General features: G+C 41.3%; 1 protein-coding gene across 1 annotated transcript in view; it reads left to right on the top strand.

Moving 5' to 3' along the window:
* Positions 1 to 773: 773 nt before the first annotated feature.
* onecut2 (one cut homeobox 2) overlaps positions 774 to 13757 on the top strand; it is a gene marked incomplete at both ends in the record, with an annotated part of 34816 nt that continues 21832 nt past the window's right edge. Inside the window, one exon of the mRNA XM_080046279.1 lies at positions 774 to 2055. Coding sequence (XP_079902405.1) covers positions 774 to 2055 — 1282 coding nt within the window. The remainder of the gene's footprint in view (positions 2056 to 13757) is intronic.

A 13757-nucleotide genomic window follows, 5' to 3' on the forward strand; every position in this document is an offset into this window, starting at 1 on the left:
TATCTTTTATCATTTTCTCACTTTAGATTTCACTTTTAATGCAATGAGAATATTAAACAAGGGGAAAATAATCATGAGGCCTATTTCTCACACATTCAAACCGTCAAGACAAGTCACTGACTGTAGTTACATTAGCATCATTTCGTAGGAACACTGACTAAACAATTGTCCAGTCTTTTCCCACCCACAGCAGCACCACACTCATCACACCGCTGCGTTCACCAAAGGCGCCGATTGGCCAGACTGCTCGTTCACCACGCCCTCCAGACCTGCACTAGCCTTTCCCATTGGTCTGTCTCACCTTCACTCATCCCGGTGACGCCCATTCTGCCCTACCCGCCTCTCCCCCTCTCTCCCCCCCCCCCGAACAGCATGTTGGGTTGAGCGGTCGGCAAGGGGACCGTGGACAGCTCCCGTCTGTGGAGCAGAGCAACGCAGGAGGAGGAGAGGGCTGGATATTATGGGGGAGCCACCGCACAGGCCCGTACGATCGAGATAAAAAAAAAAAAGGAAAATAAAAAACACACATTTTTTTGATGTGCGCACACTGGGGAGAATACACAACAACGCTGGAGACCTGCTGGAGAGGCCTTACTAGGACGGGGACACAATAACCGGAGAGAGTGAAGGAAAGTGGGGGGATAATACGGCTATAACTGACCCATCCCGGACGGAGCATCGCATCAGGGGAGAGAGAGAAAGGGAGTATCAGAACAAGAACGAAGAAGGAGAGATAAATTCCGCTCGACCCAATGGACTGAGAGGACAGATGAATGAAGACTGCCTACACTAACGCTTATAGATGCCTGGCCAAGGATCTGGACGCTTTCGCCACCATGAACACGGACATGACAATGGACGGCATCGGCAGCCTGCATGGCGGGGTGTCGGTGGCCCCCCATGAGGCGGAGCTGATGAGCGGACACCACAGCCCGCACCACCACCACCACCACGGCGGCGGCGGTGTTCGCGGGAGCGCGGCGGCGGCGGCGGCAGCGGCGGCCACCCTGCGGATACACCAGGACCTGGCCGCCGCTGCTGCCGCCGCCTCCGGGGAGGTTTCCTACCGGCCGGAGCTGTCCTTACCGCTCCACCACGCCATGAGCGTGCCGTGCGATGGCTCCTCTCCCGGCGGCATGGGCATGGGGATGGGGATGACCGGCACCTACACCACGTTGACCCCGCTGCAGCCGCTCCCGCCCATCTCCACCGTGTCGGACAAGTTCCACCATCACCACCATCACCACCACCAGCGGCTCTCCGGCAACGTGAGCGGGAGCTTCACCCTGATGCGGGACGAGCGGGGTTTACCGGGCATGAACAACCTGTACAGCCCCTACCACAAGGACCACCACATGTCCGGGATGGGTCAGAGCCTGTCTCCAGTGCTGGGCAACGGCCTGGGCTCCATACACAACACCCAGCAGAGTCTCCACAATTATGGCACCACGACGACGCACGGAGGCCATGACAAGATGCAGCTGAACTTCGACGCGCACCACACCGCCTCCATGCTGGCCAGAGGCGGGGACCTCCACCAACACAGCCAGCACCGAGGCCTCGGTGGCTCCACGGCCGGCATGATGTCGCACCTGAACGGCATGCACCACCCGGGCCACCCGGCCGTGTCCTCAGCGGGCCACCACCCCCACCACCCCCAAGCGCACCCCCACCTCCAGTCTCCGTCCCACCACGGGCCCTTGTTGGCTTCTTCCAACCGGGATAGACCGCCCTCCTCCTCCTCCTCTATCGGGACGCAGCTGGGGGTGGTGAACGGCGGCTCGGGCCAGCAGCAGCAGCAGCAGCAGCAGCAGCTCGAGGAGATCAACACCAAGGAGATAGCGCAGCGGATCACCGCCGAGCTGAAGAGGTACAGCATCCCTCAGGCCATCTTCGCCCAGAGGGTGCTGTGCCGCTCCCAGGGCACGCTGTCGGACCTGCTGAGGAACCCCAAGCCCTGGAGTAAACTTAAGTCGGGCCGGGAGACCTTCAGGAGGATGTGGAAGTGGCTGCAGGAGCCCGAGTTTCAGAGGATGTCGGCGCTCAGACTGGCAGGTAAGAAAAGAGCAAGTGCTGGTGGTGTTTTTGGGGTGTTTGTTTCTGTGTGTCCGAACCATAGGATTGAGAAAACTATATTGTCTGCTGTCGTGAAAGACAATGCACTGCATAGGCTACAACAGTGCAAAACAGACATGGGACAATTCACCATGTGTTTCTAAAAACAGATTAAAATACCCTAATGAAATCATTTATGCAGGATAAAATGACAATATATGTGTGTGCAAAGTGGCATTTAGTGTTTATGTGGGTGTGTGGGAATGAAGGAGTTTTTTATAAGTGTTTTTCTTGGCTAGGGGGACTTTATAGCGGCGGCCTGATGGTAGAAACTGGAAAGACTTATGCAGAGGGTGAGTGGGACCTGATTGGCTTTTTCCTTTCAACTGCTTGTGTGTGTGAAAAAGAACTGATGATCGAGTTTGAGTTCGGCCAGGAGTTTAACATGCTTGGTTAATGATCCGGGAAAGCTCTGGACAAGGTCTGAACCAGATGAAATTGAAATGTTCCTCTTGTGAAAAAATCCAACAAAATGATTTATGCAATGTCGCTGATGCTGTTTTGACTTTATTATTGTTATATTTAAAAATAATAGGCCTATATGCTATATTTTCTATTCTGCTGGCTTTGTTTTGGTGCGTCCTACTTGGCGCGCGCACAGAGCACTCCACTGTTGACGAATGAAAATGTGTTTAGAATCACTCGTGTTATGATTACCATTATTGATCAATAACAAAAAAAGGAGGGGATCGATACGAAATGACAAGGTCACGGGATTTCCCTCCAACAGTCTCCCTCTATCTCCCTCTATCTCTCTCTCTCTCTCTCTCTCTGCGCAGTGTGCAGTGCACTAACCCATATTTTATCCCCACGTGCCCGCGTGTTAACGGGGAGAAACACTGCACCTGCTGGACTAAATATCACTTAGATAGATAGGCCTATTTCTGCTCGAAGCTTTACCCGCTCTAACAGTAAAATAGACCACTGAGAAAAACAAAATAATAGGAAAGAACAAGTGAGAAGGTGAAAAAAGACTATTTCTTCCAATAATCAAATCTTTACATAAGGAAAATAAATTCAGATAAATGATAGGCCTAAATATATAGCTAGTGTAGGCCTAAAAGTTAAAGTTATGAAGGCCCAAGTAAATGACAGTTGAACATGTTTATTCCCAATGTTATTAAAAGGTGATATGCTTTCATTCTATTTACAGGCATTCTATTACTCAGCTGCTGTTGTTACTGTCATTAGACTGTTGCAGGCTTATTGTATGGCAAGGAGAGGTGTGTGTGTGTGTGTGTGTGTGTGTGTGTGTGTGTGTGTGTGTGTGTGTGTGTGTGTGAGAGAGAGCGAGAGGGAGAGAGAGGCTTGGAAAAGGAGGATTTGTGTTTGATTGTGAGGAGCTAGAAGCGATCAGACAGCCTGTGACAGTATAACATGGAGCTTGGTGTGTGTGTGTGTTGGCTATGAGTGGGTCTGGTGCCCCCTCTAGTGAGGAACCTAGATCCTGCCCCCACAACAGGCCTGTATTGGCTGCATGCTTTGAGGGGGACCAAGGCAGAATGGAAAGGATCAGGTGGCTCGGGAAATGGGAGAGACAAATATTATATATATTTTTGAGGAATATTGTAACATAATCAGTGCTTGATGTTGCCATGGGGGTTTAGTTTGTCCGTGGTGAGATTATAGAGAGAATTGACAACATTTCATCTATTATAAAGTCTGTAAAAGATAACTAGAGCCTTCACATTTACCTTGACTCTTGCTAGAGTTTAAATTAATAAGTGTGAAAATAATTTGCGTCTTATTAGGATTTTCATATTTCAAATTCTTAAAGCAGCATTGAGTTGGTGTAAATCAGTATAGACATAACACAAGATTAATTCAATTTCATATTGTAACACTATCAGTTTTCTTGATACAAGCTGCCTACATCCAATGTTCTTAAGCCATGAATACATGAAATAAACCTAAAGAAAGTCAGTACCATTCATTGACACAGGTCATTAAAACAAAACAGTCAAATTATAGAAGGAAGAAGGGATCATATGTGCATAGGGGGGTCTTAAAGGGACAGAGAAATGTATGGCTTGTATTCATTTTGAGGAATAAGTCATATTTTGAAGTAGAAAGTGAAGGATGTCGCGCATCTTATTGTACAGACAGGAGTCAAAGTGTGTTGAGCTTTTGGAATATAGTTATTATTATCGCAGTAATGTTATTAGCGCCATCTCATAAAGTTCCAAAACCATTTTTTTTTATCCATATGCTGTATATGTTATCATGGTGGCCAGCCTGGGATATTTGTCTATAATGTTCTTCACATCATATGTAAAACAGTAAGACTTTGCTTCACTATAGGTACGTTTGCTTTGCGTAATTTCACCCCCCGGTTCTGCAAAAAAAAAACGTATTCCACTGTTTAACATCTTGGCTCCTCGATAACAGGTTTAACGTCCAAAGCTCTCAATATTCCTAATTCTGGACTGAAAATCTCCAGTCTGTAAAGTGGGGTAAGGCCTCATTTATTAGAACGTCACAATATTGTATACTGTATGTTTTTTTTAGAATGGAAATTATTTGATTCTGGTTGTTAGTAACTCAAGATGAAAACATATACTGTAGATGTATGGTAGAACTAAATCAAGTCAATGGAGCTAAACAGAGATAAAACCACATAGATAGTTATTGTCTAGATTTACAGCTTCTTTATATTAGTCTGGACATGTCTATTTCCTGGGCTGAAAAACAAAACATTTCTAAAACCCACATATAAATATATGAATAATCCTTATTACCATGAAACTTAAAACAAGGGCTGTTTTTCCAAATGCATGAAGAATTCTATTTCGGATATACATGGTAAATTGGACTATATTGGTTTTATTGTAAATGATAATGATTTGGTATGGAGCCATACCTTATATTACAGTTAAATACATTTACTATAGTTGAGTATTTGTATTATGTTTTTTTACTTGTACAATAAGTTACTATCATACTACATATATTTCTACTGGTATCACTAGTATCACTAGGACATATCCAACCATAACGCTTTCAGAATAAAATGTGAAGCTTATCAAGTTATTTTATTGATATGATATGAATTTATATATGATTCAAGGACTCCCTAGAAAGCTGTGCTGAAACTCAGTGAATTATCCTCGGTAAAGTGCAAAATAAATTGATTCTTTTAACACCGGGACACATCTCTCAATCTTTTGCTTTTATGATACAGTATATACAGGTATGTGTGTGTCTTCTTTAATAAAATAAAAGACACTTATCCAAAATGAAAAATCTATAAATGATGAAAAAAATATAAAAAGGAGGTTGCTGTTATTCCTAAAACATTTCTAAATGAAGAGTTATTTATTTATACCTTATCTCAACTGTAATAATTCTATCACACTGTCATACTTTAAATCCATTTCGTAAAAAATACTTGAATGATCCCTAAAAGGGACATTTAGTCTTACAACAGCTTGCGTAATGTTCACAAATAGTAGATACAGTATATTCCACATTTTTATAGTTGTATGACGTTGATTTCTACTAGTTTATTTTCTACTGGCAACGATATATTTTCGCCTTTTCAAAATCAACCAGCTAACTAATATTTCAACAAGTATACACTTAATGAACTCATGATGTCTGATTCTATTCTGTAAAACTATCAGTGATATTCAATTTCTAATTACATTTTAAAAAAACTCTCTCTTTTATTTCTTATCATTATCGTCAAAAAAACAATTTTTTGGAATACATTTTTTTTTATTTAATTAGCTATTTCTTATTCAATATAAGTTCCTGCATTGTTCCTAAAACATTACAAAAAAAAAACGAAATTCAAACCGGATCGTCATAATTACTTTTTATAAACCCACTTTATTTACTATATTATTATACCTACATTCTATCTTTATGATCTCAATGTGTTTGTGGTGTTTTGATGGTGACTTTATGGAGATCATATTATACACAGTCAAATCATACCTCTGCCATGGTTTCATTTGACCCATCCTGATATACAGTCGCTGCCTCATATTACAATGTTTGGTCATGATATCTGCAGAGTATCCGTTTACATGTTTCTTCTGATCATTACTGTGGTTAGTGTTTAAAATGTGACGAGGAACTTATTTACGATGTAACATGGTTTCAAGTGGCTGAACTGTCTTGGCTGAATAGACTTTGCAAATAGGTGGTGTGGTAATCAATGGAGAACGGCCCAGTGTACGGACAGCTGATCCGTAAATATTGATTGGAAATGTGTGTTTAATTAGCCCAGATTCAGTCAGTAGATTTGGTTCAGCTCCGACCCCCGTATTTAAAAAAAGAAAGAAAGAAAAAATGTGTGTACATGCTAACATGGATGCTTGATTTGACTGTTGGTTTATAAGGGTCTCTTTGATTTTTCGGGCTGGTTTTAACAATATAGTGACGGTGCATGGAGGGTTGAGCACAAGCATTGGTGTGTTCAGTGCTTCTTTGTGTGTTGTAAATTGTCTGTGTGCAGACACACACCAGACAGCTACAAACCTTTATCTGAAAAAAACACTCACTGGCTCCAACAACCACCGATCAAACCTGAAATCTTCATTGGGATTGGTTATTTAGTAGAATGTATATATAACATTTTTTAGATAGTAGCGCCAATCGTTTTAGTTTTGCTTATACCAAAATGATACTCTGTCAATTCCTTTTTTAATATAAACTGAAGAATTCAAATATTTCTTATTTACATTATGCATCTTTTAACTAAGCTAGTCACCCGGTCAAGAGTCAATTGTGTTAACATTTGAACACAATTGTGTAACTAAATAAGGGAAGAGTCTGGCATATGAGTGTGTGTGTGTTGTGAGGATGTGTTTAGCCTAGTTTCTCTGCTGCCGATAGCAGGCTGAAGTCAAAGGTTGCTTGTTGTGAATAGGAATCAATTCTCTTTTGGAGTTTGGACCAATTTTGAGATCAATTCAGCAGTTGTATGCATGACACAGACAACACATTTGGTACAGGTTTGGAACAATTTTTTTAGCATAGCTGAGCAGCAATACTGGGCAACTGACTGGCTTGTTAGCTAACAAGACGCAAAATGTCATTCCGTTTCGGACAGATTTTCGAGAACCCAATTTTCTTTTCTTCTATTTTTCTAGTTTGAGTCTAGGGCAGTAAATGGTGTCCTTTGGTTCAGTGGGTCAATATTTTTTCCATGTATTTAGGTCAGAAAAGCGCATACATACAGTACCTCTTGTTGTGAAGTTCCTAATTTCAATGTCTTTGTCATTTAATTTCTTTTGATTTATCATCTAAATTACCAGGCATTATATGTACCAAATATGACTATTGGCTCTTTCCCTGCGCTGTAACTTTAAAACTGCTGTTTAAAAAACAGAGGGAGCAGCAATTCCTTTTATCCACAACGCTACAAGAAACCAATAGAGCCGAGGTCAAAGGTCAAAGCTGCATCACTGAGACAATAGACGGAGCAAATATTCCCCTGACCCCTAAAGACCAGGGAGGACAGAGAAGGGAGGGAGGGAAGAAATGAGAGAGCCTGGGGTTGATGGTTGGGGTTTCTCCTTTGCTGTTACATTTATGTTCTTAACGTTCAAAAAAATGAAAACATTCACAATAATAAGAGTTATACCATCCCGCATCACTTCCCTGGTTCGTTTAGCGTCTCTCTTTCGGTTAGCTTCCTCCCCCATTTAATCTATCTCTGAATCCTTTTCTCTCTCTCACCGCATCACTCTGAATGTCGTCCTTGTTCAATCAGCCATTAGTTGGTCAGTTGATAAGACATTCGGTAGAAAATTGAGAACCGTCCATTGTGATAACAGCCAAGAGTTTTCGTAATTTTTTAAAGCAAAAAATGTTGAAACACAGATGTATCTTTTTTTCCCTTTACTTAAGGATATTACATTGCATTATGGAGGTTTCTTGTGCAAAACAAGACAGTTGAACACGTAAGCTTTAGGTTTACTCAGGACATTTTTTGGGAAATAATTAAGAAAATGTGGACCTGTTATATAATGCTCATCAACTCTTCTTCAATGAAAGTAAACAGTGACACCCTAAAACGCTTGATGTAACATGCAAAAGCTCCCAAAGGCTGCTGTCGGATCTTTTGAGCATTTCTAGGGGACACTTTATATCTTCATTTCATCTGAGAACATTTTCAGGACATCCAACCGATCATAGAGTCAAGGCATTTGGGTTTGATTCATTTTCTGAGATCACTGCATGTGACACGAGTAGCATGGTGTCGTCTGCATAGAGTTCAATTAAACTGAATCGTTTTAAGGCCCAGGGCTCGCGACTGGCCTTTGAGGTGCTTCTTCATAGTATAATGGTGGCCGGAATACAACCTTTAGCAACTTATAGTGGTTACAGTTAGGACCACCAACAATGATAGTGTTTCAATGGAGGTTTCTTGTCTGACTGTACTGAGGGCTACAACCAAATGTATGATTTACTCACACAATGAAACTATCGAACACAATACTGTCAGATGAGCTCTTTTTGGTCTTAGTTTGTGGGGTTGGGGAAACATTAATTTGTTCGTTTTATGTTGAAGTTTGGTCCAAGATGCTTGCATGTTCATGTTGTTTTTACTTGCTTTCTGGATGGACCAACTTGGCTATATGGGCAAACCAAGGAGAGTAGGGAATATGGGCTCAACGCAGATCTAGTGTTCATTGTTGAAGATTGCTTTTATAAAACAGTATACAGTATGGAGGTGTAAATTTGATGCAGGAAGAATGTAATGTGGTGCAGTGTGAGAAGGTAGAGGTCTAGCTACATCCATGAGAAATAGTTAGAAAAGCAAGAAAACAAAAAATATTTCTCTTAAGTTGAGTACCCTTAGAGACAGTCACTACTGGCTAGTGTGGGCAATATAAAGCAACCCCTCCAGCCAGGTCCCAAACTCTTATGTCTTTGGAGGATGGTGAAAGTTACTAAAGCAGCAGATGAATGCCTTTGGTTTTGGAATAACGTGTATCACACATGGGTGCAATGCTTGGGTGATTTGATGTATTACACATCTCTTACGGCTGCACCCTGGCCAGTCATTTTTGCACTTACATGTTGGACCTACACTAAGCACTTAATGTGGCACTCCGTTGTTTGGCTTGTTAAAAGCTAAAGTACTTGTATGTGATCTTTGCTGTTCTGAGTTTGTACCTATATTGTTGAATGAAAGCACTTATTGGAAGTCACTTTGGATAAAAGCGTCAGCTAAATGTAATGCTATGTAATGTTATGATTTCTGTTTATGAAACAGTATTAAATACTCATTTTCAAAATGTCTACTAGCACACACACACACACACATGTACTAGATCAACATTTTAAGACCAAATTGACTCTTTGTCAGGAACAAAGGGAAATGTTTTGGTGTCCACATATAATTTGATCCATGTAATCTAAGTACATTACTGTCAGAGCAGGTTTTAAAGAGAGTAAAAATTAAGATAAATTTTTTTTTAAAGACAAAAGAATATGCATAATGCGCATCTCAAAGCAATAAAGAAAACAAATCTTAGAAAATATATTGTTTTAAATGTCTCTCTGTAAGCTTTTCCATCTCCACTCCACTCTCCTCTCCTTCTACCTCATTTTGTATCTGTTTTCTTTTATCTCTCTCCTCCCTTGGACCTGCTTCTCTCTCTCTGTCTCTCTCTCCCTGTTTCTCTTTTGGGGGGAGGTATTATGTGATCGCCGGGGGAATTGAACACAAGAGGCAGAGGCAGCAGCGGCTCTGATGAATTATTGATGGGAATCTCGGCGTGACCCGCCTCGGTCTGCTCACTTCACTTCTTCTTCACCTCGCAGCCAGGGTTAACCAGGCAAAATGGAGGGATAGAGAGAGAGAGGGAGGGAGGGATAGAGGGAGAGAGAGGGAGAGAGAGTCCATTGTTTGGTTGGAAGGACGCTGCCTTGCTTTTTGACTCCCCCCAAGTGAATTATGGATGAAAACACAACAATGCTCAAATCAGCGTTAGAATGGAATTGTTTATGGGCCTCTGTATACAAAGTGGGATTACCTGTACTCTAATGGTCTAACATGCTTAATTGAGTGCATTTCCACGGCACTAATTCCATCAGTAAAACCATTACAGTCTTGTCCTATACTGGCCCAGACTGCTGCCTGCCTTCACTGTCTCTCTTTTTTAACACCAATGCTGTTGCCTTTTACAAATGAATTCAAATCAATTGTGCTTAGCCGTTTTTCTTTTTCTTTTCTTTTTTTTGCGATAGCTGTTTAGTTACTGTCAGCGAAACACAACGTTTACAGCAAGAAGTTTCATATTAAAAGCCTACAGTGCCAGCGAGGGACCATGCACTCTGGGCTGCTCAAAAAGCCTTTCAATGCTAATGAAGCGTTTTGAATAGTGTTTTGGACAACAAACAGAGGAGGAAGATACTGTATATACACATACACACATACTTATTAGTTCATTGCTTTTTGTTTTTTGGTCTTTTCATGGGGTTTGATGACCATCAGAAATACTGTAAGCATTGATAATCATACAGGGGACTTTAGACCCAACCTTTTATGTCCACTTAAGAGTCAAACTGTGCTGAAAATCTAAACGACTCAACCTAAATATTTTCCATTTTACGCATCCTGCATGCGAGCAGACACTGTGCATTATTTATGAGCCGGACCCAGCTTTATGACACAGATTACCAGAAGATACTGTGTGTGTGTGTGTGTGTGTGTGTGTGTGTGTGTGTGTGTGTGTGTGTGTGTGTGTGTCCTTGCAGTTTCAGTTTGTGGGAAATGGGAATACAGTTTGTGTCCATTTTCAAGCTTTTCTGCTCTGACCTCCTGCATATTCTCAGGCTGATGTGATAATGGATTCTGCTGAGGAGACTTGTAATGTGCGTTTGTGTGCCAGTGTGGGAAGTCAACGTCGGTTGGAGCTCAGGATTGGAAGTTTAAAAAAAATAACGGACTTCTTTATCAAATCTTTGAGCTCCAAACACCAGCCTTGTGTGTGTGTGTGTGTGTGTGTGTGTGTGTGTGTGTGTGTGTGTGTGTGTGTGTGTGTGTGTGTGTGTGTGTGTGTGTGTGTGTGTGTGTGTGTGTGTGTGTGTGTGTGTGTGTGTGTGTGTGTGTGTGTGTGTGTGCGTGTGCAGACCCTCTACAACCATCACCGGATAACTCCCAAATAAGACAATCAGAGAAATAGCATAGTGATTTTTTGTTAAGACTGTCCACAGCAATTATGCTCCCCCTGCCCCCCCGCCACGCACCCCCTCCAGTGGTGTTAGAAGCGGTATAGAAGTGTTGTGCCCAGGCTAACTGAGCGGCTCGGAGGGGTGTCAGGGGAGAAGAAAATGGGGCTGTCGCCGCTTTATTACCGCGGTCAAATCAAACGTGACACCTGCACTCTGAGCTCATCCAGGGCCCAAGCGCTCAGAGCATACACAGCGCACAATCACTGGAACACTGCTACACAATACTACACTCACGCTCCTGCACACACACACACACACACACACACACACACACACACACACACACACACACACACACACACACACACACACACACACACACACTCGCGCACACACACGATTTACCCATTGTGTTTTGAAAGCATTAGTGCATTGGTGGTAATATCTCTCCACTGCGGTATTGCAAAACTGGAATAAAAAAAAATGAAAGACCTACATTTGCTATCAGTCCTGTTGTCTTTCTCCTCCAAGAGAAGCAGTTCATTTTCAATCTCTCTCGCCTTTCACATAACATTATGATGTCATAGTGATGTCGTTAGATTTATGTCCCTTTGGGGCTGGCATACTTTTACTTTGTATCAGAAGAGCCTCTGTTATGGCCCTGGGGATGTACTCTTTGAAAGACATTGGTGTGGCATTATTTGAAATGGGGTTTTTAAATTGAGATCTGGTGACTGAGATGGCCATAACATAAGGATTCATATCATTTTCATACTCATCAAACCATTCAGTGATACGATATTTATATAAAATCAGCTTGACCTGCTCATAATTTTTTAAACATGCCGCAGAGCATGATGGGAAGTCAACTGTACCATGGAGTCAACTGTGTGGAAGCATCTGCATTTGTTATGTGTCTCCACTCATTTATTCATGATTTTCTTTTAAAGGCATATTAGCGATTGAATCTATAACACTTTTTTGTCAAAATCAGCTATTATCTACACATCATCCGCTACCTGTCTGTCATGCAGCTGGACATGTTTACGCTAACAGCGGCCGGAACATCGCAGATTTAAATAAAAAACGCGTTTAGTATCAACATAAACAAACGTTCGCCAAGCGTTTACCTAGCGATAACCTAGTACGCCTTTAATGTGTCACTCGTCTGTAGGATGCTGTGTTTTATGATCGGTAATTAGCTGCCTATTGATTAGCTGAGTAATGGTCGATGTTAGTTGATTGTGTCTTTTTCATATCTGAAAACCAAGTTGTTCTTGTTTTATTATCTATTTCAAAATATTTTAAATTAACATGAATGTATCAAACCCTCTTGATTTAATGATGCCAGAGCTTAGAGGGGCTCATCCGGTAAACAGTGAAAATGTCTTCAGCCTGGTTCAGTGATTCAGTGTATACTGTATTTAGCTCACAGTGTCAGAGTCTCTCTAGTCCAATCAATATTGGAGACACGTCAGCAACTGAGGGTCAGAGCATGGAGCCTAGAACAAAGGTGGATGAGAAAAGCACTGGGATGTGAGGCCTTGTTTGGACCGCTGTTTTTTTTAAAAAGGGACCTGTATAGAGCTAGCCTATATACGCTGATGATTTATTTACAACATGTCTCCACCATTATCGGGGGATTCATTCATTGACGTTTATACGAGGCTGTTTGAATAGACTGAGCCAACCCCAACCTATACCCAATCCCATTAATTCTTCTCCGTTGCTGCAGGGTTTTTTTTTCTCTCTCTCTTTTTTTTGTTGTGAATTCTCTTTCTCTCACTCTTTTTCTATCTATTTGTTCCCTCGTTCCTGGGCTTTGGTTCATTAGTATTGGTGTCGTCGCGCGGGCTGAAATAACTCTGTCCACAGGCGTAATGAACGGCGACAGGCGGGACAGAGCCGTCAGCCAGCGGGCACGCTCTACGCTCAAAGACAAACAGTGTGGAGGAAAGAAAAGCAAGCTGCAATATAAACACAAGGACTGGCTTTGACCTTGTGTGTCGGAGCAAAAAGCCTGTAAGGAAAAAGGACAAACAAGAAATGCATTTGAATTAGGATTAGGATTTTTGAGATAATGGTTTTAATTATGGTGATTACTATTAGTATAAATTTATAGTTAAAATAATGCAATATGAAATATGATTCATCAATCAGGAATGAATTGTTATACATTAATGTGTATTAAAGTTGAATATACATTTGATTTGAAAACAGAAACATATTTATGAATAGTATTAGATAGCAACTATCAATAGAATATGCCAACAGAAAGATTTGATATAACTATTGAACAGTTCAAAAAGTTAACTAATTAAGAATTTATTTAATTGACAATATATAATTTTGTATTAAAGACAATTAATAATAATTATAATAATAACATATATACAGTATGTGTATATGGAACAATTCAAAAGTATTGTGTACAAACATATGGAAGTAAATAATTAAATTTAAAACCCAATAAAAACAACAGTAGAAAAACCAAAAGTGTATTATAA

The sequence above is a fragment of the Ammodytes marinus genome, assembly GCF_949987685.1.
Source record: "Ammodytes marinus genome assembly, chromosome: 18".
Lineage (NCBI taxonomy): Eukaryota > Metazoa > Chordata > Actinopteri > Uranoscopiformes > Ammodytidae > Ammodytes > Ammodytes marinus.